The sequence below is a fragment of the Alternaria metachromatica genome (genome assembly GCF_023757995.1).
Source record: "Alternaria metachromatica strain BMP 0045 chromosome Unknown scaffold_15, whole genome shotgun sequence".
Classification (NCBI taxonomy): domain Eukaryota; kingdom Fungi; phylum Ascomycota; class Dothideomycetes; order Pleosporales; family Pleosporaceae; genus Alternaria; species Alternaria metachromatica.
Genome location: NW_026055506.1, coordinates 742742 through 766489, shown reverse-complemented (window position 1 = coordinate 766489; position 23748 = coordinate 742742). Strand labels below are relative to the sequence as shown.

Sequence of the window (23748 nt, the reverse complement as noted above, 5' to 3'; positions counted from 1 at the left end):
TCTGACCAGCAGCAATGCAACAAATCACCCCCAAAAAACATTTTGTCACGACCCTGCTCATTCAAACGCACTCAAATCCAATGGCACACTGCTGCCCCGTCCAGCGCGGTATCTCTTCGGTCCGCCGGTGAATTCTCTTGGCCGTGGGAATTGCCCTTCGTCCTGGAATCTCCATCTCAAATCGTGAATGGGCCTGATTCTGCCCTTTTCCCTCCCTCCAGCGTGCGAGCTGGTCGGGCTCTTAATGCTTGATCCGCCGTTCGACAAGGTGTATGAGCTTGAATCCATCATTGATCGCAGTGGTGTTTGCGAGGCGGGTCGGCTGAGCGGTTGGCTAGGTGGTGGAGAAGGCGCGGGTGCGCTAGGCGGTGCTGGAGGAGGAGCAGCAGGCGATGTGCGGCTGAAGGCGTTGCGCGCGGCTGTTTCTGCGAGCGACGGCGCGTGTCCGTTCGAGGGTGGGGGCGGTGGTGGAGGCATGGGAGGCGCTGAATTGTATTTATATGGATCGTATTCGTCGTCGTCATCGTCTTGCGCGCTCGATGGCGGGGGAACAGAGGGTGGCGGCGGCGGTGGTGGCGGGGTCGCTCGTGGGGCTGGCGAAGGTGGTAGTGGTGGAGGAGCAGGTGGTGCCCCAGTCGGTCGGGGAGACGTCGAGCTCGGGGGTAATGGCGGAGGAGCAGGCGGCGCGGATCCTGGGAGAGGTGGTGCGCGAGCAGGTGGTGCAGCGAGACCTGACGGCTTTCGAGAGGAGGGTGGTGGCATAGGAGGCTTCTTTCCAATCGGTGGAGGCGGCCTAGGCTTCCCACTTATACTTGAGGCTACCGAGTTGGGCCTTGAGTCCTGACCCCGGAGCGCATTCATGCCTGGTCGCATACCTGGAATCGGAGGCCCAGGAGGTGCTGAAGGAGGAAGTCCAGGCGGTTTGGGTGCTGCGCCTCGAGGAGCTGAAGCTCTGTTCGATTCGGGGTCCGACAGATAAGGCGCCTGGTCCTCTGCGCCTGTCTTGACACCGCCTGCTTTTCTAAGCTTCGGCATACCTCCAGCGAATATTCCCGCCAATTGTGGTGCCGAAGCCGGTACACTCCCTCCATCTCCATTGTCGCTGTTGGCTCTCGCTCGGTTTGCCCCTCCAGGGACGGCCGGAGCTCCAGGAATCTTGGGCGCGCCCATGGGTGCTGCTGCAGGTCCGTCGCTGACTTTGCCGACTATAGGGGAGGATCGATCATTGATTTGTGTCACTTTCTTCAGTCGTGCGCCCTTTGTAATGTCGCCCAAGAGTGCTCCCTGTGACGCGTTAGCCCGGGTTCCACGTAGTGCAAGTGTCCCTGTGAATGTGACGAACTCTGCCTGCACCCGGCGCTGGTGCTTTCATCCCTCCCATTGGCGGCGGAGCCGGTGGCATGCCCCTTCCTTTCCCAGGCATGGGAGGCGGTGGTGCTGGATTCGGTGTCAGTACGTCTCACATGTAGTACAGACAGGAGCATTGACGTACGAGGAGGCGGCGGCGGCATGATGATGGTTTGTGTCGCACTTCAATCTGGTGTTTTCACGCTTTTCTGTTGTTGTGTAGGAGAGGGTGCGCAGACTTTGCTGCCTGATCGCGTGCGTTGGGCGTGTGAAGAGTGGAGTGTCATACTGAACGGATGGTTCGAGCATCCCAAGGCTCCTTACGTCAGCTGTGGCTGTGGGGGTTGTGGCGGCGCATGTGGCGTTTCTTGCGGGGTAGTGAACCAACAAAGCGAACTGCTTCGACCATCACCTCTACGCTTCCCTATAGATGATGAGTAAGCATAGCTACCGTCTAAGACTTCTGTTTGCCTATACTCCAGCTTCTACCTCGCCACAATCCCGAAGCACCACGTCCTGAGTCTCGTGCAATGTCCGACCCAAGATTGGGCAGCAAATTCACCCCATGTCTTCCACAAAACTGGGATACGCTGTCATTCAGGATTTGTAAACGTACCATCTTTTGAAAATGTTTTCAGTACAATTCTACGTCAGAGAGGATGGAGCGTTCCATTTCTCACATTCATGTCAACGCGGGATTCACAATTCAAAGTACCAAACTATAATACAACACCCAATTCATACAAGCTGTCATGCTATGTAGCAGTATTTCAATAGGGCTATTAAAAAAAACGACGAGCCTTCTTCCTCAGTCTCTCTTCTCGCCTCAATAATAGAATCGACGGGCGCACAGCTTAGCCTGGCTTACAGCCCATGAACAAGCGATTAGGCAAGAGACGAGCAAAAGAGTACAAAACATACACTAATTAGGATTTTCAATTCACACGCACAGGCAAGTACAAGATATTCCATGAACCAGCCAACACCGTGTGAAACAGCCCTGCGCAGTCGTACATAACGACGCGCCAGCCAGCGCGTCCGCGTGAAAGCAAAAGAGTAACAGTCCGCCGCTTTCTACACTCACTCAAACCTTCCCAACGCGGTAACTCGGTGCCGGAACCCCACTAGCGCAGATGTCTGCCAACGATGAAACATTGACACCGCGGCACTGGAAATGTGACTGTGTGCAATAACCTCGAGAAGAATGTTCAAGGGCTGTTAACTCCAAGAGAAGAATTTCCCGCGAAAGCCAGTAAAGAATGGTGCAGTACACGGGTTGTGGACTAAAGTTGTAGTGTAGGAGAGTCGGGCTAAGGTTTCCGGTGGAAAGAGTAACAGTCCGCCGCTTTCAACGGTGTGGCAAAGTTTCTTGATGCGGTATATTGGAACGCACGCAGCCCAACATCGCCCGCGCTGAAGCAGCGCATCCATCCATCTACTTTATGCCGAATCATCAGAATCGCAATAACCGACTACGGAAACTTGCATGACTACTTATTCAGATTACCTTTTCCATGTATGGAGATGCGAAGCGCAGCTACTACGTCTACAACGCAAGAGCGACTGTTCATCGACTTCACGCTCAGTGGGACAGAGATAAGACTCAAACTGGGGGGTTTGTATACGATTCCTATATTTCTTTCTTCTCCACAGCTCTATGCTTCTTGGAGATCATGCTACACCAGCCCTATGCAATGCGACGCCACTCCCATGCCCACCCATATACACAGAACGAATCTCCCCATGCCCCCATCCCGACAACGAAAAGAATTGGCGACCAAAAAAAACGCCAAAGGGTATCAACAAACATGCCTCAGCGTATATACTCCACTCCGCCCCCCATACAATGCACCGCACCCATCTACAACTCCATATTCTCCTCTGCCTCTCCCATTGCATCGTCGACGTCCGCAGCCCCAAACACCAATTTAAGCTCCTTCGGATCCATAGTACCCACAAACGCGCGCTTAACAAAAGTGTACCATTCCTTGGACGCCTTGTGTTTCTTGTGATGTTTTCCCTTCTTTCCCTTTTTGTGCTTGTGTTTCTTGTGTTTTGCGATGACGAAGTCGTTTTCATCCACCTCGTTCTCCTCCTCATACTCATCCGCCATGTCCTCTCCTTCTCCTTCAACACCGTCGTCTTCTTCCGACTCTTCCTCAACATCCTCCTCGCGTACATCAATAGTCTTGGTCTTGCCCGTGGAAGCGCCAATCTTCCTTGCATACTCCACCCACCTCCTCACAGTAAGATCCTTGAACCCGTGGTCTTTCTTCGTATCATACTCGACCTCAAACACAAACTCATTCGGATGCGGTTCGGGTCTCGGCTGCTTACCCTGGTGTTTCTTGTGCTTACCCTCATTCCACTTCTTATTCTCGATCCTACCGTCGGGACTGACACCGAATCCGAATATCGTCTGAACAGCATCGTTGTTGATAGAAAGACGGTCGTCAATGGCTGCATCGGGCGAGGGCTCGAGGAAGTCGTTATTGATGTGTGTGAGGTTGGCGAAGTACTGGACGTGACGTGTCCATGTCAGGGTCTGCGGGGAATAGGCTGGGCCTGGTGGAGAGGATTTCGAAGGGCCGTCTGGGACTTTGAACTTGTATTTTCGGGGCTTCTTTTTGCCCTTTTTGCCCTTGTGCTTCTTTCGCGTTATTTCCACGTCTTCGTCGTCGATTTCGTCGTAATCGTCATACTCGTCGTAATCCGTGGGGGTAATCGGGAGTTGCTCGGCTGGCGTCTCGATCGTGGGCGGGCTGATTGGGCTGGACGCTACGCTGAGGTGTTCCAAGCCAGTGATGTTGTACTCGATGATGCGGAGGGTGGGGAAGTAGTTCGGTACTACGCTGGGTGAGACATGTGTTACCGCGTAACGTTCAGCATATCTTCCTCCAATCTTCTCGAGATACTTCTTCCTCTCTTCCTTCCGGTCTTTTGACGGCTTTGAAACCATGGCCATGAGCCACTCCCACATCGACTCCTCTTCCTCTTCGTCATCGAAACGCTTCGAGCGCGACTTCTTGTTCGATTTCGGCGGGGGCGCAGGTAGTTGAGCCCAAGCCTCCCGCAAATTGAGCAGATAATCCGACGCAGATGCCACCGTCACCTCACCATCTTCCAGGAGCTGAACCCCATCAGCCAGAGCAGATCTGCCATCCAAAGCTCCCATCTTGCCATTCTCCGTGTCCTTTTCGATGTGCTCGAAATCCTGCAGCATGAAGTGATCGATGTTCATGTGCCCAAAGAGGCTTCCCACAATGACGTCTCGGAACTGTCGTCCAAAGAGCGTGTACTTCTGCCAACAGGTCTCGTCCCAACTCTCCTTGCTGTCGACGCGAGCAGGCGGCACGTGTCCGATGAGGATGGCCTTCATGCCGCGATCGCGCAGAATATCAAGCTGGATGCGCAGCCATTCCATGTGTTCGTAGCCGGGTTCGCGTTTCTTTGCGCAGCCATCGACGGCGGAGTTGGAAGTGAAGAAGTACCTGCGCGTGTTAGTTCTTGCCCTAGAGATCAAGTTTCTTTCCCCACTCACATGGTGTTCAAGCTGATGACGGACAGCTTCCCAGGAATCACCTCAACCGAAAACCAGCCTCCTTGCGCAAACTGATGTCGTTGCGCCTCGGGTATGAAACCGCGCCAAATGTCTAGAAACTCCGTCGTCCATCTATTTGGCCCGCTTGTGAAGATGTTGTGTGGCAAGATGTCGTTGTTCCCGAAAGTCGGTACTATGGGTATCGCGAAGCTGTTGGGCCCATGGCCGTGACCGCTCTGTCCAAAGACGTCCGCAAACTTGGAGACCATGTACTCGTTCTGCTGCACGACCTGCTTCTGCGTCCGTGGGATTTCATCATCGTTGTCGTGTCGCGCCGAGTCGCCGGTCCATATAACAAAGTCTACATCGTCCTTGATGTTGTCTTCAATCCACTTGAACGTCTGGTTGACGAGCGCAAAGGGGGAGTCGCATCCAGTGGTTTCTGCGCCATAGAGACCGGCGGGTCCGCGTTTGCGATGGCACGCAGCGTCGGCTTCTGTGCTCGAATATGTCTTGTAGAAAGGGTCTGGGTGAAAGTCTGCGGCATGACGTTAGTCGCGATAGCAGCCCCAGGGATCAAATGGCCGACGTACCCGTAATATGTAGGAACCTGCCTGTAAGCTTTCGTCGCCCATCCGCGTCTATGGATCGGGAACCCGCAGCGCGGCTGTTTCCTGCATCGCCAGCCGCGTTAGGCGGGGCCGCGGTCGCGTGTGCCCAAAAGAGCAGCCCGCATAGAGCTGCGTCCCGTACGCGCAGCATATGTATCATGATGGAGTGTTGGAGCGAGGCATCTGCGTAGGCTTCGTGGATGGCGCGCGACTGTATATTCGCACAGGACTCTACCATGCAAAAGCGCCGAAGACACCCTGATGGCGCCCGCCGGGGAAGCAAGGCGCAACAGGGAGCCACCGCTGCGAGCACGATCCTTCAGCGACCCTTGTCATTGGAGCGTCATCGCCCTCGCACTAGAGACCACTCCCACACAAACCCCAGCCAGCAACACACATGCCCTTCCCCACAGCCACAGCTGTCTCACTAGCAAACGTACGCTGCTGATCGCGTGACCTCAGAATACCGACAATCCTCGCGCTCCATCAAATGCCTCTGCGAATTCTCAACCTGCCGCTGGAAGCTCCCCGAATATCCCTCACCGCTTGGCTTCCAAGCCACGTGTGGGCCGTTGGAATACTCTAGACAGCCCAGTAACCAGCTTGTAGGGTTGTAGACCATGAAGATTGGGCAGCAGATGACTCGCGTGATCACATTTCATCCTGCAAGAAGCCAAGGCTGCAGTCAACAATAATACCTCACCATCATCATGCAGCGAAGCGAAAGCGTGATGTGTGTAGTCCATTGTCATCTTGCACAACCGCAAGTGCTGAATCTACATGCTACTAATGATACTCTCTTCACAGAGACACCTTCCATTCTTGTAATGTAAAAGCGCACTATCCCAAGTGCCGCCATGCTCTTCAACAACCTGTACACTAGTTTTTATTTGCGCCGCCCTGCGAAAGTCATGAACACCGGGGCGCACCCTGATATTGGGCTGTCCATGCAAATACAATAGAAAGACGAAGAATCAAACAGTGCCCGTAACTAGTCATAACTTGAGTAGCCAACCGAGCCGAACACCTACGCTATGCTGCAAATATACTCGACGGCGTGCCACCGTAAATAATCGAAAACGCCATATGCCCATGGTAGATAACGTGGAATGATGCGTGAGCATCATGTGTGTGTATGTGTGTACGTGGAGAAGTGCTCAGGCGCCGTTGTTCTGGCCGTTCGTCGGAGCCGCAGCCGCAGCTGGCTTTTCAGAGGTGACCATCTTAGTGTACATGCCCTTGACCGATGCGACAGTCACACCGGGCCGAGGCCAGTGGTGGTTGATCGTGAAAGTCCTATCATGTATTAGCATAAGTGTGTGAGAAGTTGATGAGAATGCTTACCATAGACGATCCTCGAGCTCCTCATTCTGCTTGGTGTTTTGACGGATGAAGTTGCCGATAGCGACCAGCTCTTGTTTAAGGATCCTGAGCATCCCTTCCTTCTGCGGGTAGTTCTTCGGCGTCGCCTTTTTAAGGCGGCTGAGATTGTCGCGAACAGGTCGGAGCTTGCGCTCAAGGAACTCGTCTGCCTTCTTCTCCTTGGGCTTGGGTGTTTCCACGCTGCGGTCTGGCACTTGGCTCTGGCTATGAGAGCGCGGGCGATCTTCAGAAAGGCGAGGCCGATCATCCTTAATACGCGGCCTATCAACGTCGCCACTGATCTTGCGGCGGTTCTCTGGCGTGCCGTTCCGATCAGAGGTGTGCACACGACGATCAACGCTGTCGCGGTCGCGGTCATTGCGATGGTCCTTGCGGGAGTCCGAGGGCCTGTATTGGTCGCTGTTTCTAGGGCGATCGTCACGTTTCCTATCGTGATGGCGGCCTTCAGTCCGGCTATCAGGACGTCGAATCTCGCTGCTGCTGTTTGCCCGATGAGAAGGACGTTCTGAATCCCGTCCTTGCATCTTACGTGCTAAGCCAGCTGGAGCGGGGCTAGCAGAGACGCCCTTATCTGTCCGGCGCGCAATGTTCAGCTGATGCTTCTTGTTGTTGCGGTGATGGTTCTCCATCATTCGCTTGACATTTGGATCTGTTGTGCTCTTGTCTTTGAGCACGGTGAGGAGGTAGTTCGCGCGGCGAACCAGATGCACAGCGCCGGGAGACTTGGCGTTCTTCTCTTCACCCTTCGTGCGCTCTTCCTTCTTATCGACACGATGCTCTTCGAGATAGAACTTGTCGGTGAGCCCAAGCTCTGGGTCGTCACGGATGGGAATCCATGCACCATAGCCGTGGCGCTGAATACCGATGCAGAGCATGCCGTCTTCGCGTGCGCCCCAGGGACAAGAGTAGCTCGCGGGCTTGATGGCGTCCGGTACGCGGAAGTTGCGCCACTCGGGAGTTGCCTCAACCGCTTCCTTCAGGACGCGCATCTCGATGGGTCGCTCAAGGATGGTCTCTGCATTGACCTTCTTGACCTTGCCAAAGTCGAAAAGAACGGCCTTCTTGTCCTTCTTCGTGATGGGACGCTTAGTCTCAGCCTCCAGGTTCTTGAGCCTGGTCTGCTCATCCTTGACGAGTTGCGTGCTCATAGAGATGATCTCATCAAGAGTGGCCTTGACGACCTCCATGTCGCGACCAACAAGCCTAGCTGCGCGGAGCATCTCTTCGCCACGCTCCTCGAGTGAACCATATCGGCAGTACGCGCCGATGAGGTTACGAGCCTCCTTTGTGTTGAGAGGCCGCTTGGGGTCGCGCTTGACGTTGTCGTCTGGCTCAGATTGCTCGTCGTCGTCCGCTTCGACGTTGGTAGCCTCAAGGGCTCGCTTCTTTGCTGCTCGCTGCTCGCGTGCGCTAGCTGAGGCTGCCTTGCGCTTCCGTGGTGCGCTCTCTTCAAGAAGCTTCTGAGTCTCTTCCTCATCCTTCCGCTGCTGGATATCAGCCTTGACTGCCTCCAGCTCTTCTTTCGGAATGATGTCGTCCCACTCGAGATCGATCTTAACATCGGTGTACTCAAAGTTCTTGAGAAACTCTTCGCCACCATCAGATGTAAGACCGGCAGCCTGCTCGGTCTTGTGCTCCTCAGCGTTCTCCAGGACTGAGTCAATGTCGAGCTCTTCCAGCTTCTTCTGGTTGCCAGACTGCTCGAACATCTTCTGTCCACGGCGCTTGAGAATGTTGTTGATGTCATCTGCGGAGTTGGGCTCTGCTGCAGCACGGCTCATCTTGTCGTTGAGCTCCTTCTGCTGACGATCGGTGACACCACGCTGGATTGTGATGAACTCCAGCATGCGCTTGTTACGAGCGCGCTCCAGAATCTCCTCTTCGATGGTGTCTTTGGAGACAAGACGGTAGACGCTCACGGGCTTCTGCTGACCGATACGATGAGCTCGGGCCATGGCCTGCAAATCCGCCTGAGGGTTCCAATCGGAGTCGAAGATAACGACAGTGTCAGCAGTCATCAAGTTGATACCGAGACCACCAGCCCTAGTCGATAGAAGGAAGCAGTAGTCCTCGCTGCCGGGAGAGTTGAAGTGATCAATGGCGATCTTCCTCTCTGCTGCTGGGACTGTTCCATCGAGACGCTGGAATGGGTAGTTGCGCAGCTTTAGGTAGTCGGTCAAGATGTCCAGCATGTGCACCATCTGACTGAAGATGAGCACGCGGTGACCGTCGGCCTTGAGCTTTCCGAGAAGTCGGTCTAGAAGCATCATCTTGCCACTGGACGTGATGAGCGCCTTCAGGGTCTCGTCCTTGGTCGCACCAGGCTTGACAAGCTTGTTCTCGGCATTGGGGAAGAGCAGAGCATGGTTACTGGCCTTCTTGAGCTCCATGACAATGTTCAATAGAGACTGCTTGTGGCCGACTCCACCCTCATTGAGCGCCTCGTAATTGCGCGTGAGGATATTCTTATAGTACTCAAGCTGGATGTCGGACAATTCGACACGGAGAATCTTCTCAGACTTGGGAGGTAGGTCGTTCTCTACCTTCTCCTTGGTGCGGCGAATCATGTATGGCTGAATCGCTGAACTGAGCTCGGCAAGCTTGTGGCTGGCGTCTTCCGAGGCAAGATCAACATTCTCGTCAACCTGAATCTTTCCTGGCATGAGGAAGTCCATCAAGGCAGCCAACTCTCCAAGGGTGTTTTGGATGGGGGTACCAGTGATGAGAAGTCGACATGGTGCCTTGAACTGTCGGAGTCGGTCGTACAACTGCGACTCGCGGTTCTTCAGTCGGTGCGCCTCGTCGACAGCAAGAAACTGCCAGTTGATGCTCTGGAGGAACTGCCAGTCGGCAAGGACATACTCGTATGTCGTGAGGAGCACGTTGAACTTGATCTTCTTGGTGTTGCCGTCGACCAACAGCTCCTTCTCTCGGATGATGCTGCGGGCTTCTTCCCTACCGGTGTAGATGACATAGTTGACATCTGGTGTCCAGTTGTTGAAGGTGTCTGCCCAGGCAGGCATGGTCGACAAAGGCACGACACAGATCATGGGGCCGTCTTGCCTCCGATCGTGTCTCAGCCAGTTGATGAAGGACACCGTTTGCACTGTCTTTCCCAGACCCATCTCATCGGCGAGGATGACGTTTGTGCCGCGACACCAGTTGTGTGCAAGGAAGTTGACACCCTGAAGTTGGAAGGACCTCAGCTGGCCAAACTTGATGTAGTCAGGCTGGGTGTCCAACTTGACGAACTTCCTGCGAGTGTTCGGGTTCGCCTCGCGGGCATCGGAGGAGGGCCGGTTCGATGCGCGGTCGAGGAATCGGTCAATCTCGGATTGCGATAACCGGCTTACGAGGGACGCGGGCTCCCAGGTGCAGAACTCGTAAGTCAATCCCTTCCCTGTAGAGTGTTAGGTAATCCAGATAGGGGTGGGTTGAGTCGACTTACACTTGACAAAGTACTCTGTCTCGTCTTCACCGTCCCGCGAGTCGATCACACGCTCCACGACGTGGAAGTCGAGCTGGCTCTCGCGCTCGGCTTCGCGTGCAACCATGTGTTGCTCGTACTCTTCCGGGTCGGCGTTCTTGCGACTGTAGACGTACATGTCGTTCTGGACGGGGCCCTTGTAGTAGTTGTCTAGCTTGCGGTAGCCCTTGTATGAAGCTGCCGTCTTGTAATCTTCCCACGTGGAGTGGTAGTGAGCCTTGTCTTGCCATTTGACCTGAGACAACGAGTTAGTACTGCGTATCTGTAACCAGGGCTGTGAGCAGGGCTTACCAAGTACTCGAAATCCCGCTTGTCGAACGAAGGATCCATTTCTATTGTTTGTTAACACATGCTAGCACATGAGCTCATGGGCTATTCTTACCTAGTCCATCCTTCGGCCGGTGGTCGAGGATCTTGTCGATGACGGGGCCAGCGTCTTCAGGCGCGGTCGCCCAGTAGTTGGGGGTCATTTCATCGTCCTCTTCGACGAACTCGTCCTCGTCTTCTTCCTCATTGTAGTTGGCGACTTGGACAGTGCGACGTGCAGAGAATCGGACCTCGGCCTGTGATGGGGGCTCGCGGCCTGCGGCAACGGCGTGCTGACGTTGGCGTTGCTTCTTGGTAGGGATATTGCGACGGGCGCCAACGTAGCCATCCGACTCGGAGTCGGAGCCAGCTGAGCGATAGACTGGTGTGGCTTGGTTTGAGGCTGGGCAGACGGGTTAGTACGACTTCAGATGGGCAGGTGAGAGTTGACAAACTCTTCCGCGAGGCTGTCCTCTGTCGCTTGCGGGGCTGATCAGAGCTGTAGTCTTCATCATCTTCATCATCGCTATCGACCTGCAGACTGTTAGTGATGCTTCTTCCATCAACTGGGGGTCACTTACGACGCGACGACTAGGGCGGGCACGACCCTGGACTGGAGTTAGCTCATGTACATGCAGACTGGAGATGCCACGTACGCTGCGACGCAGACCATATAGCTCCGGGTTCTGTTCAATGTAGTCTTCCTTCTCATCGCTAGCCTTCCGCTTCGGCGGCCGCCTTGACTCTTCTGATGAACTGCGGGCGCGGTCGCTCTCTGCCTGTTCAGACGGCGGTGACTCAGAGTCGTAGTCGCCGTCCGGCTCGCCCTCTGCGTCGACATCCTCAGACGAGTCTGAAGCAGCAGCTACCTCGTCGTCTTCGTCGTACTCCTCGCCCGGCGCGTCGACATCGGAGGCTGGGTCGACTGCGGCGGGCTCTTGCGTGTCGGACTGGTCGTTGTCGCTGTGTTGGGAGGAGCTATCGGCGGTCGTCATATGGGCTGCGAGAGGCGACAAATGGCCGTTTGTGTATGGTAACGAGGCGACATGGCCTGGTGAAGAGGGCATCATGATGGACGCGGCTGTGTGGATGGTCAGTACGATATTCCGACCTTCTGTGGGCTCCGGCGGCTCGGAGCGGGTGCGTTGGATAGAGCGCAACTACGCGATCCAGAATAGCCAGAACGCGACCAGGAACCAGGGCAGTGACTTGCACAATGGAAGTCTGATGGAATGCGGTCTTGGGGGTCGAGCGCCTGATGGGAGAAAGGCGGTGGAGTCGCGCGAGCCGGAGGGTGGGCAGGGAGAGTGTGCACGGTGGTGGAGGGCTGATATAGGCGCTCTTTGGGCTGCGGAAGAGCGTGTTCTACGTGAAAGGCGAGTTGCTGGATGCGTGGGCGTGGTCTGGCGATGGGATTGATGGACGCGGACAAGGCCGCCGACCGGCGATATAGGCAGAACCGCGGGTGAAGCAGACGCGACGTGAGACTCAAAAGGGAATATACATACAGTCCATGGTCAAGATACCCTCGGTGTGAGAGTCGGGTGGGGGTTGGGGGTAGGGTGAGGTGTGGGTAGATTGTGGAAGCGGAGGTTCATTGCTAGCCCTGGAGAGAGGCGCGCGCTCGGGCCTTCAACCTTGCGCCTTTGTATGCCCCAATCACAAGCCGCCAAAATCGCTGACCCAGCGTGCTCGCCAACAACGTCAGTCAACTCTTTCATTGTTCTCTCCGACCCGTGCAGTCGTTGGAGACCTTCCCTTCCCTTCACCCTCCGCCTCCAGCATCCGCGCGCGCCTCTCTCGCAGTGACTGTCGCCGAGTCCACCCACGCACTGCTTAGCCGTCACCCTCATCTCAGTTTGCGACTCCAGGGCCACCCACAACCGCAACCGCCGCAACAACAAAGCCGCCGCCAGCATGTCTGACAAGCTCACCCGGTACGTCACATGTCGTGAAAGACCTCAAACACGTGTATTTGCTAACATAGTCCAGTATCGCTATTGTCAACTCGGACAAGGTACCCCACTACCCCTCCACACTCAAAAATTGATCACCGACTAACATGAGGATGTTCGCTTGACAGTGCAAGCCCAAGGCAAGTGCCACCCCTCGGTCGCGCCTTCCGAATACTAACATACGCCAGAAATGCCGCCAAGAATGCAAAAAGTCGTGTCCCGTCGTCCGCACGGGCAAGCTGTGCATCGAAGTCGACAACTCGTCCAAAATCGCCTTCATCTCTGAGCGCCTCTGCATTGGATGCGGTATCTGCCCCAAGAAATGCCCCTTCGACGCCATCAACATCATCAACTTGCCCACCAACCTCGAGACCCAGGTCACCCACCGATACTCGGCGAACAGCTTCAAGCTGCACAGGCTGCCTATGCCCCGTCCGGGCCAGGTCTTGGGTCTCGTGGGAACAAACGGTATTGGCAAGAGCACAGCGCTGAAGATCCTCAGTGGCAAGCTCAAGCCCAACCTCGGTCGCTACGACAACCCGCCAGACTGGGAGGAGATCCTGAAGTACTTCCGTGGTTCTGAACTCCAGAGTAAGACACTGGTTTCTGGACAAAGAAACTACTGGCTAACAACGCGCAGACTACTTCACAAAGGTGCTGGAAGACAACCTCAAGGCCGTCGTCAAGCCCCAATATGTCGACCAACTTCCCAAGGCCATCAAGTCGACCGAGCGCAGCGTCGGCAAGCTCATCGGGGCCCGCAGCCAGATGGAGAACCTCGACGAGATGATTGACGAGTTGGAGCTGCGCCACATCTTCGAGCGCGACATTGGACAACTCTCTGGTGGAGAACTGCAGCGTTTCGCTATTGCGCTTGTCTGTGTCCAACAGGCCGATGTGTACATGTTTGACGAGCCGTCATCCTTCTTGGATGTCAAGCAGCGTCTCGCCGCCGCCCGCAAGATCCGCAGTCTGCTCCGCCCCGACGACTATGTCATTGTCGTCGAGCACGATTTGTCCGTTCTCGACTACCTCTCCGACTTCATCTGTGTTCTCTACGGAAAGCCCGCTGTCTACGGTGTCGTCACACTGCCCGCATCCGTCCGTGAAGGTATCAACATCTTCCTTGATGGTAACATTCCCACCGAGAACTTGCGTTTCCGTGAGGAATCGCTGCAGTTCCGCATCGCAGAGGCTGGTGACGAATACATGGTTGACCACAACCGCGGCTACAGCTACCCAAACATGAAGAAGACCCTCGGAAGCTTTGAACTCAACATCGAGACTGGTAACTTCACTGACTCTGAGATCATCGTCATGATGGGTGAGAACGGTACCGGAAAGACCACTTTCTGTAAGATGCTTGCCGGCGCTCTGCAACCCGACGGCGACACCAAGATCCCCAAGATGAGCATCAGCATGAAGCCCCAGACCATCACTCCCAGGTTCCAGGGTACCGTTCGCCAGCTCTTCTTCAAGAAGATCAAGACCGCTTTCCTCAGCCCTCAGTTCCAGACCGATGTCTACAAGCCGCTTAAGATGGACGACTTCATCGACCAGGAAGTGCAGAACCTCTCCGGTGGTGAATTGCAGCGTGTGGCTATCGTCTTGGCCCTTGGTATGCCAGCTGACATCTACCTTATCGATGAGCCCAGTGCCTACCTCGATTCCGAGCAGCGTATTGTCGCATCTCGTGTCATCAAGCGCTTCATTATGCACTCCAAGAAGACCGCTTTCGTCGTCGAGCACGATTTCATCATGGCCACCTACCTTGCTGACCGTGTCATCGTCTTTGACGGCCAACCTGCTGTCAACGCTCGCGCCAACAAGCCCGAGTCTCTCCTCACTGGTTGCAACTCTTTCCTGAAGAACCTGGACGTCACCTTCCGCCGTGACCCCAACTCCTTCCGTCCCCGTATCAACAAGGACAAGTCCCAGCTTGATCAGGAACAGAAGCTGAGCGGAAACTACTTCTTCCTTGAGGATGATAGTTGAAGAGGTTTTCCACAAACAAAACACGCCTCCCTCCCAGCGCCGCCCACAAGGGCACGTCAAGACCGGGGTGACTAAGAAAGGCAATAAGAAGCGCGGCCTGAGAGGACGCACTGTGAGCCTGCTGGATGACGATGAAGGTGCGGATGAGGAAGATGAGGAAGATGGCTGTCCCCTCATCGGCGGTCGATCTCCTGCGCCGGCTATTTGTATCAATGCAGTATGCAACGTCGTCAAGACTAGCCAGTCCGGGTCAAGTTAGGTGGCCGCCGAACATCTCGAGGGATAGTGCAGCATGTGTGTGTGGCTAACGACTGAAAGCCAGAAGTCACAAGCAGGAAAGTAATTAGTTTGCAGCTACTCAAATGTGGTGGAGGATACATGACAACAAATATCCACATTTGTTCCCCCAACATACTTGTGGTATCCCGAACCGATTGCATAACGTTTCAATCTCACGGTGACGTGATAATTTCCGTGACAACACTCGACGTACGATCCTGCGTGGAAAAACTGGTGAATGTCATTGCTACTTACAAGTCGTCAGCAAAAAGCAGCATCAACTAGAGTTACTAGATATTTTTACAAGTTCGCTGGTTGATGGAAACCATCAAAGGCACATTACAGGTAGAGCCATCTAGAGCGTGCTATGCATACTAAATAAAATGAAGCCCACTGAACACCTTGTAGACTCACATGCGACGAATCCGGTAATGAAATCCTAGTTAGCGGCCAACTATCGCGATAATGTTTATGTACGCTATGAGTTTGAGAGTTCTGAATGGCTCAGTAAAGTAGTTTGATGGTCTTTGAAATGGCGAGGAGGGCGTGCTAGGTTGGCGGGACATGGGTGAACTCGCCGCCGGCAACTAGACAAGCGTCGTCGTCTTTCATCTGTCTCTATCACGGATCTCGAGGATGAAGAAAGAGATGAACACACACGGGAGGACGGAAGAAGGAGACACAGAAAGTAAGAAGGGGGTATCCATTGTTGTTAAACTATCCAATCCAATCCACTCCAATCCAATTTTACAACGGGGCATCCAGCAAGCAGCGGCGATGGGGTATATAGATGAAAAAGGAACGATGATCCCATACCCAGTCCCAGTCCCGTAACCCCTAACTCCAACTCCAGCGATGCAAATATATACGTACGTCTGTAACAAAGAAAAAAAGACGTCGTATCGCCTCTCCCATCCAACACCATCCAACACCATCCTCCCCTATTCATCAGCCCCGCCACATAAACTCCTCATCCATAGGCATCGGCGTGCGATTCGTCAATTCCAAACTACTATTCACATACTCGGCATCCTCCTCCTCCTCACTCCGTGCCGTCGCGCTACTCAACGGCGTAGCCATAGGACTCGTCCTTGACGACAACTCCGCGTCGAGACTAGCGGACAGACTCTTCGCATCCTCTTCCGGTTGCGTAGGCAGCGACGGCGCAGATACATCCGAAAGCTTACTAGCCCTCTTCCGCGCGCGCTCCTGTCTCGCTTCCTCACGCTGGCGCATGAGTTCCTCTTCGTGCGCTACGGCTTTTGCGCGGCGATCTTCGACGTCTTTGCGTTTGATGACTTTGCCGAGGGCGTCGGAGGCTTGGATTAGGCCGTCGATGCTGATGGCGTGGTTGGTCATTTGGTGGTTGATGTAGTGGTACACGCCCGCTGGGGTATCGCACTGCAACAGCGCTTTCTCGTTCAGTTTCAACAGCGCAAGTGCGATTTGAAAGAGGAACGTAGAGCCGTCGTGCATACATAGGACGACGTCCCAGACGCGGAATAAAGCTTCGGCGGAGAGGCAGTCGGTGAAGACGGAGAGGAACCATTGGAAGGTTAGCGCCTCGAGCTCGATTTCTAGTTCGTCGAGATGCGCGGAGAGGCGTGGGAGGATTTCGCTGACGTAGGAGCGCAGGACGGATTGGTCGGCGCGGGAGGTGAGGAGGTGTTGGTCGTAGTAGTGTTGTGGGAGGATTTCTTCGATCATGGCGGTTAAGACCCAGAATGCGTCTTCGGGGGTTGGCATGATGAGTAGGAGGCAGGCGGTGATCAGGTTCATGCCTTGACAGTAGCCAACCTCGGGGTTGCGGCGGGAGTAGGCGAGGAGTACTTCCTGTAGCTTCTGTACGCCAGGTCCTGTGCGGAAGAAGATGTTGTCGGTAAGTGTGCGGGTGATGTCCATTTGGATCTGGGTTGCAATGGTGGGGTCGTCTTCGCCGTTGTTCACCAAGTCTTCGTAGTAGCCTGGCATGCGCAGATGCAGCGCGCCGCTTCCTTCAGCCCAGATCGCGGCTCTCATGTTGACTGGGATACCACCGAGAACAAGACGGCGGAACTCCTGCCACTTGGCGCGTCCAATCTTGCCTTTGTTACCCAAGCCCGCGATGCCTACTAGTTCACCATCGGCGAGGAACTGCTCGGGCATTGCGTTGCTTTTGCCATTCTCGCCGGTGCTGGCAACATCCCCTTCACGCTTGTTTTGAGCACGCACTTTACGCAGAAAGTCATTCCACTTCACAGTCCTCTCTCTTTGGAGATTGTCGTGCAGCTCACTCATCTGCTCTAGTAGGGATTGCACTGGGTCGATCTGCGGGGGATACTGGCTGATTGGAGTAGATGGGCCCGGTGAAGTGGTTGTAGCGGAAAGTTCTGCATTACCTGAGACGATACGCGATGGTGATGGCTCTGGGTTGACGCTCGCCGTTGGTGCAGACCCTCGCTTCATCAATGTAATTTGGTTGTTCCCAATTTTGAAGTTGGAGACTTCGCCTTCTGCGGACTCTACGGTGGTGATGGGTGCCGCAGATGGAGTGTGTGAGAGGAGTTCAGTTGGATGCGTGGCTAGCTTCAGGTAATCAACCCACGTCTTGCTGGCTGGCTGGTTCTGGTGATTATCAGAGTCGGAGCTGGACGGGCGTGTGGTGCCATCATTCTGATCCGCGGGAACAGAGCCTGCATGTTCATGGTCCTCATCGAGAGCCAGGTTGTTGAGTGCAGTCCTGCCGTCGCCGAGTGACTCCACATTGCTGCTTCGCTTCTGCTTGATCAACTCAGCCGCTGCCTCACTCTGTCTCTTCTTGCGACGCTGGTCATAGATGAAGCCGAATCTATCAGTCAAGTACTCGCTGCTGCCGATGAACCTATTGTGTTGCTGTACTAGCGTTGGTGGCCGTGAGTCCTCAGGCAGGATTCGGTCCATTTCCACGGGCCCAAGATTGCTCATTCCACGGACAGGCGGAGTCGGACCGAGCCCATTCGACACGTTCTTGGGCTGTTCTAGCGCGGTGCTTTTGATTGTTCCATTGGGGCCTAAGGCGCGACCTCGTCTTTGGGTGCTGGCTAGCGATGACTTTGCGGATTGTGCGGTCTTGGTGGAGTCCATGGAAGGCGCACGGTCGACAACACTCGAAGCTGTGGATTTGCGGCCTCGTACTGTATTGGCCTTGGGGTTTGCAGCATTGTTTCCTGCTACCATTTTCAACGCCCAGCTTGCTAGCGATGTCGACGAAGATCTACGCGCCGAGTCTGTAGCATGGTCTGAGCTGTTGAGTCGGCGCAATGCAGGTACAGCACCGGCTGGAGGGACGAAGAGATCGCTCGCGAGGGCCTTGCGGGGTGGCTTTGCTCCACTAGATGCGCGCGACCGGGTATGCCCCAGAGTCTCGGCTTCTCTGTCCACCATGCTCGCTACGGACGGTGCTCGGCTGCTCTTCTTGCTCGTCCCAGCCCAAATGTAGGTCTTCCAGTTCGGTTTGGATGTGTCGCGTGGCGCGTCCGACGCGACTGAGTTGATGGACATGACTTCTGCCTGAGGCGCTGAGGTGCCCGTGTCCATGCCCAGAGCATCGGGATGCTCAGCCAATTCGTCTTCCATAGCCCTGGCGAGCCTGTCCTCCATGGGGTCGTCGGGGTGCAATCCAGTGGCTGTGCTGTCGCCCCTCGTCCTCGTCTTGGTGAGGCTATTGCCTGGCTCCTTGCTCTTCTCCAGCTCGCGCAGCCGGTTCTCAATGTCCATGTTGGAGACTTCGCACTCCTGCAGCATCTTCCTCAGCATGCGCTCGCGCTCCTCGGCTCGTCTCCGCAGAGCCGTGATTTGCGCATCGCGCTGGGCCAGGTCGCCAGCGAGTTGCTTGACTAGCGCCACAGCGCCCGTTTGTCGCAGCGCATCCTGTATGTTGTCGTCGCTGGCAAAGTGGAGGTTTCCGGGGACCTTGGCCGACTCGGTGGGGGTGTCGTCGAAGAGAGCCGTCCGGTCTTTGGCAGACGAGGCGGCTACCAGACTGCCCACTATCTGCTGTGTTGACTTGGTGACCTTCCTGACGGTAGAGGCAGGCGTCGTGCCCTTGAGGTCCGGCGGGGGAATCGCCTTGACCGTGTCGGGCGATGCAACCGTCCTGCTCTCAGCATTCTTAAGGCTGTCCTCGGGCGCTGGCGTGGAGCGGAACCAGCCGTTGACGCGCGACTGTGCCGGTGACGTCTCCGGGCTAGGCGACAGTGAGGGGAAGGACGTGAGGCTCTTGGTGTCGACTTCGGGCGAGGGCGCTCTGCTGCGGCTGCGGCTGAGCGACGTGTTGGAGCTGCGCTTCGAGGGCCGCATGCGCTGTATGCTGCGGTTGCGTGGGTTGGATATGGTCGAGCTCTGCGACGCCGTGCGGACCAAGTCAACCGCTCTGGGGGGATCGATTGCCGCCATGTTTGTCGAGCGAGACTATGAGCACGCCCATCCGTACAGCGTATAGTCGTGTGGGTGACTGCACGGGAAAGGGGACGTCGGAATCGGAATGCGTGTGCGTATACGTTATGCGAGGTGGATGTCCTGTTCGCGTGCATCGGTTGCTACTATGCAATAAGTGGAGAGGCAGTGCGTCATACGATATGGCGAGGCCTAGATATGTCGCCCCACGCTTCTTTGTATGTGTGAGAAAGCAAAGACGGCCAGATTTTCCACGGCGTCAGGGGCAGACAAAGCACTCGGCGGGCTCTCTTAATTACGAAGGCGCAAGGGGCACCGCACAGCCAAGTCACGACACTTGGTGGTGTCGAACAATCATCTCCACGCGCTAGGGCTGTTTTGTGCACATGCATTGCAGCCCTACGAGCCACACGGCACCCGAAACAGCCTTCCACGGCGATCTCCCTTAATCCAGACCCTGGCGTGCCTGGACTGCCACCCTGCTAAACACTAAGACTAACAGTCGACTATGTTTCGCATGTGCCATGCCCGTTACCGACGAGGACGCTGCATTGGCGGCCGTTGCGACCCTGCAGCCGCTGTCTCCTGAACAAGACGATGCCCTGAAGAGCATCAACGCCATCTTGAACAACGGCGAGCCCTTTGTCGACATCCACGAGCTGTTCGCCCTGTATAACATCCTCTACTTCCGCAAACTGCTCCTCCCACGTGTCGAAGTCATCTGGTCGCCGCGTTTGACTCTGGTAGGTTTTCTTTGCGCGTCACAATTTGCTTTCCACGCGTCTCATCCACCACTTCTGAAGCCGCCCTCGTGTCTCCGGACCGTTGCCCCACCCGCTTCTAGACTGCCGTGTCAAACACCGGCTAACAATAGATCCAGTGCGCTGGCATCTGTGAGCTATCCCGGGATCCCAAGACCAACAAGTTCACGCGCATCCGGTTGAAGTTGTCCACGCCACTGCTGCAGTATCGTCCTCGGTCGGATACCATCAACACACTGCTACATGAAGCAATCCATGCCTACTTCTTCATCACCACATCGTGGAAGCACTCGCGCGGGGATGACGGTACTGGACATGGCGTCGGCTTCCAGCTGTTTGCCGACGCCGTGAACAACCACGGCAACTATGAAGTCACCATCTACCACACCTTTCACGATGAAGTCGACAGCTACCGCACCCACGTCTGGCAGTGCGACGGACCCTGCAGAAGCCAGCCGCCGTACTTTGGCCTCGTCAAGCGCAGCATGAACCGAGCTCCTGGCAAGGGTGACACGTGGTACTCAAGACATCAGGCCGAATGTGGGGGCACTTATCACAAGATCCAGGAACCGGCGCCGACTAAGAAACAGCTGGAGGCTATGAGTACCAAGGAGCGGGCGGGACGGCAGAAGAATAAGTTGGATGGCTGGATCAAGAAGGATGTTAAGGTGCAGGGCAAGACTTCTGATGTACCTATTGTCATTGGTGATGAGGATGAAACCTCGACCAATCCTTCGAATGATAGACAAGGTGTGGCGTCTGCAGGCGTGGAAGATGTCGTTCGTTCATCCACACCCACAGCCTCGAGCGCTGGCCAGAAACGGCCGCGAGATGAGGAGCATAATTCTGTCGTGCAGAAGAAATTACTCGTCGATTGTCCGATTTGTAATATTCGGATAGCAGAGTCCGATATCAACGAGCATCTGGATACAATACATCCTTAAACTTGATCTTCCTAGTGCATGATCTGTTGTCCCTAGAGACAAGACTGATAAAGTCTGAAGGGCAAAAGAGACTTCCGATGCACTGCATAGAGCAATGTGAGCAAGTCTGCATATATGTGCGCCCCTAGAGGTGTAGTCAAAGTCGATTGTAACATTTTAGAACAAGCATATCGCTTCGTAAGTATTAAAAGTGTTCAAAAAAGCATGCAAGCAACCTTTGTGAAGGCAGAATCTAGTATCCTGCTCCCTGTTTTATGTCAAACTCGCTCTCTAGTGAACCTACATCAGGCAACTTAACTAAGTAAAGGTAGACTGCATACAGATATGTGCAGCGTCACAGTCTCCTGTAACAAGAGTTTAAGAGGCAAAAAGAAAGCCGACTAGCCTTCTGCTGAGAAGGCTATTAAGAAGGCAAAAAAGAATGTCGCAATTTGGCGGTACTGGGAACTGTAGACATGTTAGACGATGTCTCAGGACCACCAATGTATTGGGAAAGAACGTACTCGAACCCAGGCTGGCGCGGATCTGGATCGGGACACTTAGTGTCCGCCAGCCACAACGCGACGTCATACCACTAGACCATACCTGAAGGTACAGTTAGAAGATGTCTCATAGGTACTGCGTGCGGGCAGAACTTACCACCATGAGGTGTTATCGCATTACCCGAAGGTGATTTGATGGCAAAATCTTGAATTTTATCGTACAATACGTTGGCAAATGTGCGGGCAATAGAGCCGCGAAATGCGGCTCAAGGTTCCAATAATGTCACTGAGGGGTGAGGGGCAGTGGTGGGACCGTCACTCGCTAAATCACGTCGTTCCAAGGTTGGGAGTGATGACTAGCCCGCTCCGATCCATTCCCGCGCTCGCCGATAGGCAGTCAAGGAAATTTTTGGGGCGCGCGACCAACACCGCAACCACCAACGCCGTCCACACCAGCATGGCCGAACCGGACGCAAAAGCCTCAGCTGCGGGCGAGGCTTCTGCCGGGCCCAGCAAACCGCAGAAGCCTCCGAATCCCGTCTGGAGAATGATGGGTGCGTGGTTCCACTGTCTCACGCGGAGCACTACTAACAATTACAGGCCTGCCAAACTTTCGCTTCAAGCTGCCGTCGCGCAATTGGATGATTTTTCTTTCGATTACTGGTTCTTGGACTGCGGCGGTCATGTATGATCGCAGGCAGAAGAAGCGCATACAGAAGAAGTGGGCAAAGGTTGTTGAGCACATCGCACACGAGCCGTTGGACGTACATCAGCTGCCGAGGAGGCTTACGATATTCTTGTCTGCACCGCCGGCGGATGGAATAGTACCTGCACGCGATCACTTTCACGAATACATCAAGCCCATTCTGGTCGCAGCGGCATTGGATTGGGATGCGGTCGAAGGCCGAAGGGAAGGAGACGTCAGAGCTGGATTGGCAGAGCGGATACGGAAGTTGAGGAAGAAGAGGGGAGAGGTGACCGCCGAGCCATTGGAGCCAGGGCTTGAGGAGGAGTTGGAAGGACTAAGGCAAAGAGCTGGTGTGAGCCAGTGGAGTGGACCGGGAGGAGACATCATTATCGGCAGACACACATGGAAAGAATATGTTCGAGGACTCCATGAGGGTTGGCTGGGACCTCTGGACCCTCCGCCATCATCAGAACCGACGGTAGAGGTACCGGTTGCTGCGATCGAACCCACACCTGCGTCGACCGAAGCACCCTCTGACAGCACAACACCTGCCACGACCGACGATGCATCACCTACTGCTACACCCGAAAACCCAAAGACGGAAGACGCTGAGAAGCCGAAGGAAGAAGAGAACAAACCCAAGAAGAAGAAGCAACCACCGCCTTTCATCTCAACCGCCGAATACCACAATGCCGTACTCTCCCAAAACTGCCCACAAGCACTCGGTCCCGCCGCCGTAGTACCTCTTCCTCATCTTCTTGGGTTCTTCAACTTCCCCATTCGCATGTTCCGTTTCCTGAACAAGCGACAAGCGGCGGATGACATTGGCAGGGAAACCGCTGCCGCTGTTCTCGGTGCATACCGACCTTTCGAGACTGCAGGCGAAGCGTCTGTCACCAACGAGGAAGACGGACACAGCCAGGCGCAGTGGGAGCAACAACGATTACTTGCACACGAAGAACCAGACTGGTCCAAGACAGCACGAAAGCGCGAAGAAGGCGACACTAGGGAAAGGGTATGGCTAGACGAAATGGTGCTCGACCCTAGAATCGCTGAGCGCATGCGGAGATTTGCGTTAGATCGCGAAGTTGAAGAGCGCGCCAAGAGCATGTCTCTCTTAAAAGAAGAATCATGGTTCAGCTCACTGTGGCCGAAGGAGAAGCCCAAGGGTGCTTGGGAAGGATTGAGCGACGATTAGAGACTTGTAGATACCCATCTCACCTTCTAGCATGTGTTATATTAGTAGTGGGGTGTAAGAGTAGACGTGTAAATAAAAGCACTTGATGGCTTGAATGACGCCAGACAAATCCCAAATTCATGCAATTCACATTCTTTGCTCGCAGCGTTTGATAGTGAACACTACAGGGTTGGTGGTAGCAGCTTGGCACTGGCCAGGCGGCGGACTGCCCCGCCAATTGACCGACGGAAGCTTCGAGTTTCAATGCGTTGATCTCAGACTTGCAACCAACCATAATCCTGTACCTACCTGAACACCTGTTCATAAGCTTACTACCAGGGAACGTACTACATTGTTCCTAGTACCCAGCCTGCGAGAC

At 54.9% G+C, this 23748-nt stretch overlaps 7 protein-coding genes across 7 annotated transcripts; 3 read left to right on the top strand and 4 right to left on the bottom strand.

The window, feature by feature from the left end:
- Window positions 1–57: 57 nt before the first annotated feature.
- On the bottom strand, window positions 58–1966 carry J4E83_006792 (uncharacterized protein; the record flags this gene model as incomplete). The annotated part of the gene is made up of 2 exons (XM_049333702.1): window positions 58–1284; window positions 1964–1966. 2 exons carry the CDS (start codon window positions 1964–1966, stop codon window positions 58–60), a joined length of 1230 nt encoding a protein of 409 aa, XP_049187424.1.
- A 1242-nt stretch (window positions 1967–3208) lies between these two features.
- On the bottom strand, window positions 3209–5650 carry J4E83_006791 (uncharacterized protein; the record flags this gene model as incomplete). The annotated part of the gene is made up of 3 exons (XM_049333701.1): window positions 3209–4838; window positions 5162–5400; window positions 5642–5650. The coding sequence occupies 3 exons, from the start codon at window positions 5648–5650 to the stop codon at window positions 3209–3211; spliced, it is 1878 nt and encodes a 625-aa protein (XP_049187423.1).
- Window positions 5651–6656: 1006 nt separating this feature from the next.
- J4E83_006790 (uncharacterized protein) lies at window positions 6657–11745 on the bottom strand (the record flags this gene model as incomplete). The annotated part of the gene is made up of 8 exons (XM_049333700.1): window positions 6657–6795; window positions 6844–10282; window positions 10331–10604; window positions 10661–10701; window positions 10752–11078; window positions 11131–11209; window positions 11257–11283; window positions 11332–11745. The coding sequence occupies 8 exons, from the start codon at window positions 11743–11745 to the stop codon at window positions 6657–6659; spliced, it is 4740 nt and encodes a 1579-aa protein (XP_049187422.1).
- An 876-nt stretch (window positions 11746–12621) lies between these two features.
- On the top strand, window positions 12622–14625 carry RLI1 (Fe-S cluster-binding ribosome biosynthesis protein; the record flags this gene model as incomplete). The annotated part of the gene is made up of 3 exons (XM_049333699.1): window positions 12622–12626; window positions 13049–13221; window positions 13271–14625. The coding sequence occupies 3 exons, from the start codon at window positions 12622–12624 to the stop codon at window positions 14623–14625; spliced, it is 1533 nt and encodes a 510-aa protein (XP_049187421.1).
- A 1227-nt stretch (window positions 14626–15852) lies between these two features.
- J4E83_006788 (uncharacterized protein) lies at window positions 15853–19317 on the bottom strand (the record flags this gene model as incomplete). Its single annotated transcript, XM_049333698.1, has 1 exon — window positions 15853–19317. The coding sequence occupies one exon, from the start codon at window positions 19315–19317 to the stop codon at window positions 15853–15855; it is 3465 nt and encodes a 1154-aa protein (XP_049187420.1).
- A 524-nt stretch (window positions 19318–19841) lies between these two features.
- On the top strand, window positions 19842–21022 carry J4E83_006787 (uncharacterized protein; the record flags this gene model as incomplete). The annotated part of the gene is made up of 2 exons (XM_049333697.1): window positions 19842–20060; window positions 20198–21022. 2 exons carry the CDS (start codon window positions 19842–19844, stop codon window positions 21020–21022), a joined length of 1044 nt encoding a protein of 347 aa, XP_049187419.1.
- A 939-nt stretch (window positions 21023–21961) lies between these two features.
- Window positions 21962–23390, top strand: J4E83_006786 (uncharacterized protein; the record flags this gene model as incomplete). The annotated part of the gene is made up of 2 exons (XM_049333696.1): window positions 21962–22058; window positions 22105–23390. 2 exons carry the CDS (start codon window positions 21962–21964, stop codon window positions 23388–23390), a joined length of 1383 nt encoding a protein of 460 aa, XP_049187418.1.
- Window positions 23391–23748: the final 358 nt, after the last annotated feature.